Raw genomic sequence first — 6,851 nt, 5'->3', positions numbered from 1 at the left:
ACCACCCAAGATATCAGACTTTATTATATACAGAGAGGTTCAACAACTAAACCCAACTTAATTTACTTAACAACTTTCAATTACAATATTCAGTTAGATAACTATACTACTACTCTATTGATTACAAGATCCGACATTTGTGCCCAACTTAACTTCTGAGGTGTCGAATTTAAGCATCTATCTTGGTTTACAATGACATTGTCTGATCAATTGGTCCATATTTTGGCCTATGTTTTACAGTAACATTGTCTGGTCAATTGGTTCTAACAAGAAAATCAATTTTTGGGTTAATAACCGGTTGCCAGAGTTGGGTCCACTTATCGATTGCACTCCCGATATCAACTTCGACACACCATTAAAGGTTGCTGACATGTGCACTCAAGATGGCTGTTGGGATTGTAGTGTGCTACATTGGTTTTGTCGATAATACAAGCTCCTATTTCGTCTCTCGGTGAGAATGTTATTTTTGCATGGCTGACTCTAAGCGTGTATTCTCAGTTAAATCTGCTTATATTAGCCTATCCTTGCATTCTCCGACACGAGTTGTCGGAGAAATTATTTTATAAACCCTCCTCACCACATATGATATAGTCTCAACCAATAAAATTATAACATGTAAACAATTTTTCTTAATTATCATTAAATCTAAGTTAAATTTTATTTATTTATTATGTCAGTATTAAATTTACATCTCTTCTCCAACCTCTTGACTCTCTCCCTCTTAACTCTCTCGTCCTTAACCACAAGGAGCATGGCTACTATCGGACAATGAAATTCGCTGCTTAGATTGACGAGGAAACTCCGATAGCATTTGCACGCATAGCATCTGGAGAAATTGACTGGAGTCAACACTACAATTAGAGGGACGCTAGATTTCTTTACTTCTTCACAGGTATTTGGAACGAGCACACTCCTTGCAGCCTAGTTGTTTCCACCAAACGGGACACTTGTCTTCCTCCAACTTAACCGCTGAATTTTCTTCATCGGGATAAGATTCTAGCAAACTCATCATGGTAGAAAAAGAAACAAAAACAACAACTTTCATTGTTTCTCATTGAAAAGCCCGTGGCTCGATATCCTTGAGCAGGCCAACAATCTGTTGCATGCTCGGTCACTTGGTAAGAAGATCAACTGTGCACAGATATCTTATCTTGACGGCTTCCTCCATTTTGGTAATCCTAACATGTATCACGAATTTTAGGATCAGTGGCTTTTAGTTCTTCATTTTTTATCACCAATCCTCTAACCCGACTCACTAAATTTGCTTCTACCTCCCCCAGACACTCATCAACCGACGGTGAACATGTAGTGGAGGATCCAAAAATATTTTCAAGAGTGGGCACACATATGTCAATAACATAAAAAAAATTTAATAGGATAAGCATGAAATTTTTTTAAAGGATGACACCATTAGTAAAATATGTATCTAACCAAAGAAAATTCGTGGATACATGTGGATCCGCCATTGTGACCATGATGGTTGTGGTTAACTACCGGAGAGAGTTAAACGATTGAAGAAGAGATCAAAATTTATTGTTCATATGAAAATAGATAAATAATTAATAATTAAGCATAAATTAAATGATTTTAGAGAAAAAAAATGCTGATGTGTTTTAATTTTATTGGTTGAGATCGTACGGTTGGTGAGAAATCTTTGCATCTCTTATTTGGCATGCATGGCAGCATCGAAGTATAGCAATCTTTGATGGAACATTGAATGACCCAGCTACACGAGTATTGCATGGGCAAAGTTATATACTATGCCAATTTTCTTCTATTGCTGGCAGCCGTGATCTAATTCAATGGCATCCCCCTCTTTTGGCTTTTATTTGCCTTAATTCAGATGCTGCTGTATCATTAGAATCTGGCCGTGGCTCAATTAGAGGTTTATTCCGAAATCATCAAGGCGATGTTCTCTTGGCTTATAACAAGGGTGTCGGGTTGGTCTCGGTCATTCACGCCAAACTTTGGGTTGTTTATGAAGGACTTAAACTTGCGTGGAGCTATGGGTTTGAGCGAGTCTTGGTACAAACTGACAATGCCGATGTCCATGATTTACTTTCATCATCTTCGCATGAGAGTTCGTTTTCTTCGGTTCGCTCCATTGCTGCTATGATCGACAAACCTTGGTTCCTGGACTTTGCCTTAATTCCGCAGCTGATTACATGGCTAAACTCTCGCAACTTTTGGATAGTTCGCTTCGTGTCTTTGATTTTCCACCGGTCAATCTCTCGCAGATTCTATTGAGGGATATCCATGGCCCTCCTTACACCCGTGTAAAAAACCTAATTTTCGATCAGGTCAGGGGAAGACATTATCAGATCAGGGGAAGACATTAGAGTTTCTAAATGTGAAGACTTAAATGACCCTAGTGAACGTACGTAAGAGTGAATAAAACATGAGTCGGTTAAAAAATTATATATTTTTTTAAGTTATTCGAATCGAATCAAGTTATTCGATTTCATGAGAATTCAAATTTTGTGTTCTGATTTTGAATTTGAGTCTATTTTCAGTTTATAAAATTTGAATAATATGACTAATTTGAGATTTGACCATTAATTTTTTTTATTCTTTCATTTAAGTTTATTTTAACTAAATTTGAATGTTAATATTTTGAAATTTGATAATTGACTTTTTTATTCCTTCATTTTTTTCTTTATTTAAGTTTATTTTTCTTAAACCAATGCGAAATAATTATAAACCAATGTGAAATAATTATGTAGCTTGAACTCCACTTCCTGACAACATATTTTTTTCTTTCCATAATTTTCTCAAATTTTCAATCCCTCTTTCATTTTAAGTTTTTTTATCAAATTTAAAATACATATTCCTCTATCGCTACGTAATACCATCAATAAACGAGGTAATAAATGAACTTTCAAATAGACATGTTCATGAACATAAACAAAGCAGACATTTCAATTTGTTCATTTATTTAACTTAATAAATAAACATAAGCGAACGTTATACGAGCAATATACACGTACATGAATAACAGACACTTGGGAATGAGGCTTAAATATTATAATATATAGAAGCAGTTTATAAATTCTTACACCAACTTTAATATTGCTCTTCTTGAATAACAGACAGCAAACCGGAAATTATCAGGCGGAATCAATTCAAAGATGACCACAGATAACAACATACACGTTCATGTAACCAAGAAAGCCAAACAAACAAACAAAAAGATGCAAAACATACCTTCAGGAAAGGGAATGAGTATTATACTATGCACACATATATGAATGTGATCAAGCAAATATATTTTAAGAGACAAAAATGCCATTCAACATATGCCTCGGTATGCAAGGTTGCTCAAACTCGAAATTTGACAGATCCCAATCTCCAATTACAAGGGGTAGCCGAACCTCCTACGATCTCTAGTAAAAAATGGATGTCTTAGTGCTTCTCTAGCTTTAAGTCTCTCAACCGGATCGTATCGTAGTAGCCCTTGCAAGAGATCAATCAAATCACCAGCAGAATGATCCACATGCTGCATTATCAAGTTCTGCAGCAAATAAAACCAAAAGGTAAAGAACCAAGAGTGGTTTAGAAGCAGAAGTTGGACAATAAAATAAGCTAGGATCGTGCCCCAAGTTCCGCAGGATAAAGAGCCTTGTCAGTAAAACCAATAAAATAATTCCGCCATTTGATAATAGTCGGTGTGATGAACATCAAAAGCAGCAAATATAGTTACAGTCAATATCACGTGAGTTCAGATAATTGCCAGTGAGTTAAAAGAAGTGGAGCATGCTCATGATAACATACCGGCAGACGGGGCAGTTTCCAAACTGCCTTCAAGCTTTCTCTTGATGTAGCACCCTCAGGCCAATCCAAATGTGTGCCCCTCCGGAAATATTTCTCAGCACGGCGGCTGCAACAATATGAGGCACTATGTAAGAACTTCCTCAGCAACAAACTCACAACAAGAACAAGCAACATAGTCAGTCACTCTTACTCAGCTCTGACCACCATATTTTGGGGTAATGGCCCTAAAACCCTCTCCATCATGGCAAGATGCTCTAGGTTCTCATGAGTTTGAAAAAGTGCCTCACCCTGTTCATAAATAATATACAACATTTAATATCATAATCACTTTAGGAAGTAAATTACAACTTTTGGATTCCAACAGATCAATCATGAAAATTTAAAGTTGTCTTCTTATTTTACAATGAACAGAAAAACACATTCTAGCTACCTTAAAACAAGTTTTATCTTCTAGAGGCTAGCTCATATGGAATGAGATTTATGTGCTCGATTCATCTCTTGCATCATTTTTAATCTGATCAACTAATAACTGGCTCAACAGAAGTTTTTATAAGACTCATTTTCTCTTTCTTGAAAATGTTGTAATATGCTCCAGCGTTCAATAACACCAATTAGTACAAACTTATCTACAAAGATTCACTTACAGAGCAAAGTTCAACCAGTATGCAACCCACACTCCACAAGTCACAAGGATAGTTCCATCCAAGACCTGCAAAAATGACAAAAGATGTCAATAAAATGTACACGTGCAAAAAAACACACACATCTCAGTTATGAAGATGATGATAACCAAGTATGACTTCTGGTGCACGATAATGTCGAGTAGACACCACATAGCTATGATCCTGGTGTTCAAATGTTGTACTCCCAAAATCAATCAGCTTTATTGCGCTTGACTTTGGCAGATTCTTAAAATAGGAACCCTCTTTCGTAGAGCGTGGTAAACACTAGAGCACATAAAAGAGCATTTTTCAAGAAATTAGAATTCAAAAATGCCTCAGTTTAATAGTGCATAAACCGTGAATTAAGCAATCCCCAATTATGCACACCAATGTAAAAACATGCCTAGGAAAGAGAAAAATTAAGGAATACCTTATAATCTGGAACCTTTATATATTCGGAGGAAACAAGCAGAATGTTTTCTGGCTTCAAATCAGTGTGAATTAACCGCAAGTCGTGCATAACTGAACATTTGAAAAGGAAAATTAATTAAGCAACTAGATGTAAAACTAACAATACTTTTAATACTTTTTTGGGTAAGGAAATGCATTTTCATCTTCAACCCCAGCTTGTCTAATAAATTATAAAACTAAGATGGTTTTTTAAAGAAAAAAAAGTAGTAACTTAGCTAATAAATTAACCAATATGCCAGAGCTCTTGCTTCATATTAAAAGGGGTTTCAAGAAAGTAGAATACAGATTATAAACAGTGCAAGAATTATCCACACACATGCTACAGACTCCAAAATTTGTCTGGCAAGCTCCCGAACAAGATCAATGGGAAATGAACGGTAGCTGTTTTTGCGGAGAAAATCGTATAAGCTAGGTCCAAGCCTCTCAAATACCTGTTGAAACCATTTCAATTCATCCGCAAGTTTTTTAACTCACAGAATATTTAGGAATGAAAGAGCTTGAATTGCCCCCTCAAATTAATCAAATAACAAATACCAATAAATACTTACAATACAAATATGATTACGATAGTCAAACCAATTCCGTATTTGCACACAACTGCAAGGAATGAAACCACTTATACCATAACCACTTCAATTTCTACAATGAATAAGAAAACAAAAAGGATGAAGACATCCTTACCGAGCACCACCAATATCATGCCTAGCGAGTCTTTGAAGGACATCAATTTCAATCATGGCAGCTTCACGATACTTGTTTATGGAGCGAACAATTTTGATGGCCACAACTTCTTGTTTTTCATTGTCAAAACATTCTAGAACTTGACCAAATGTTCCTGCAATGCACAATTCATAGACCATAATCCAGGTTAAGCAACAACCCAAAATATCTACATGGATTAGAATATTAAAATGTTGATTGAATGGAAGCTGCTCCCCATGATTGTCAAACCAGGATTGAGAACGAAAATACTAACCTTCACCCATTTTACTGAGAATCCTGTCTGCAAACATGAAGAATAAAAGAATATAAGTGACCAATTTCAATATGACATAAATAAGGAAAAGATGCGATCCTACTCAAGGTGTTTAGCAATGATGATGAATGCATTATTTCATTCAAAGATATTCACAATAGTTCAATATTTACTGTCAGAAAACGAATATAAATATGCAGATACTATCAAATCTACATAAAAAAGTATACACTACAGTCAACTTTGCAACAAGACAGACAAAATTACATCGAGGAGTTAGGCTTTCTCCAACTGCAAAAACATAATGGCCATCTTTATCATCAGGTCGCCAAGGAGGAGATCCATTACGAGGAATTCCCCTGTAAAACATATTATTAGGAAATGAAAAATTAGATATCCATCCATTCCCAAATTCTTGACCGCAATATATTGCTGGAAGAAGCTGCAAAGCCAAAAGAACAAAATTTAAAAAAAATCACAAGGGGAAAAAACCACATCAAATTAAGACGTTGAAAATTGATACAAATCATAATAGTAATTCCACATCATGTAAGAGAAAAATCTGAGAAAGAAAAAAACTTCAACAAATATAGGAGGAAAAAATATAAACTTCTTTCTTTTACCTTAGGAGGAGGAAGAGGGGGAGGCATATCCCATGCTAATCTGGGCCTTTTCCTCGGCCGTTTATCAATATCCTTGTGAGGAAACTCTACCATCCTCTGCGTCTCCATTTTTTCTTTCCCTCTTTTTTCAATTCAATTTCCAATCAAATTCACACTGAATAAAAGAACCCGTAGAATTTTGAATTTCCGATTCAATAAATCGCAGATTTGACCTTAGAAAGGCAAAAAAATGGAGAGAAGATGAATCGATTTGGGGGATTTTTGAAACCCTAGTCAATTTTGGGGGAAGGGGATAGATAGAGATGAGCTAAGCGCCTGAAGGGGGAGAGGATCTATCCCAGATCAGAG

The 6,851-nt window shown here is 35.7% G+C and overlaps 1 protein-coding gene across 2 annotated transcripts; it reads right to left on the bottom strand.

The window, feature by feature from the left end:
- Window positions 1-3,209: 3,209 nt before the first annotated feature.
- On the bottom strand, window positions 3,210-6,851 carry LOC120199839 (serine/threonine-protein kinase AFC1). Of its 2 annotated transcripts, none has more exons than XM_039200835.1 (12): window positions 6,504-6,851; window positions 6,148-6,239; window positions 5,881-5,907; window positions 5,586-5,739; window positions 5,453-5,501; window positions 5,221-5,335; window positions 4,864-4,955; window positions 4,562-4,718; window positions 4,416-4,480; window positions 3,962-4,059; window positions 3,772-3,877; window positions 3,210-3,511 (listed from the first exon to the last, which is right to left on the bottom strand). In XM_039200835.1, the coding sequence occupies exons 3-12, from the start codon at window positions 5,888-5,890 to the stop codon at window positions 3,353-3,355; spliced, it is 1,005 nt and encodes a 334-aa protein (XP_039056766.1). In that variant the 5' UTR covers window positions 5,891-5,907; window positions 6,148-6,239; window positions 6,504-6,851; the 3' UTR covers window positions 3,210-3,352. The 2 variants fall into 2 exon arrangements, with proteins under 2 accessions (XP_039056766.1, XP_039056765.1); XM_039200834.1 differs by having other exon boundaries at window positions 6,148-6,322; window positions 6,504-6,850.

Source organism: Hibiscus syriacus, unplaced genomic scaffold (genome assembly GCF_006381635.1).
Source record: "Hibiscus syriacus cultivar Baekdansim isolate YM2019G1 unplaced genomic scaffold, ASM638163v2 tig00005582_pilon, whole genome shotgun sequence".
Classification (NCBI taxonomy): Eukaryota; Viridiplantae; Streptophyta; class Magnoliopsida; order Malvales; family Malvaceae; genus Hibiscus; species Hibiscus syriacus.
This window is presented reverse-complemented; position numbering and strand designations above follow the sequence as displayed.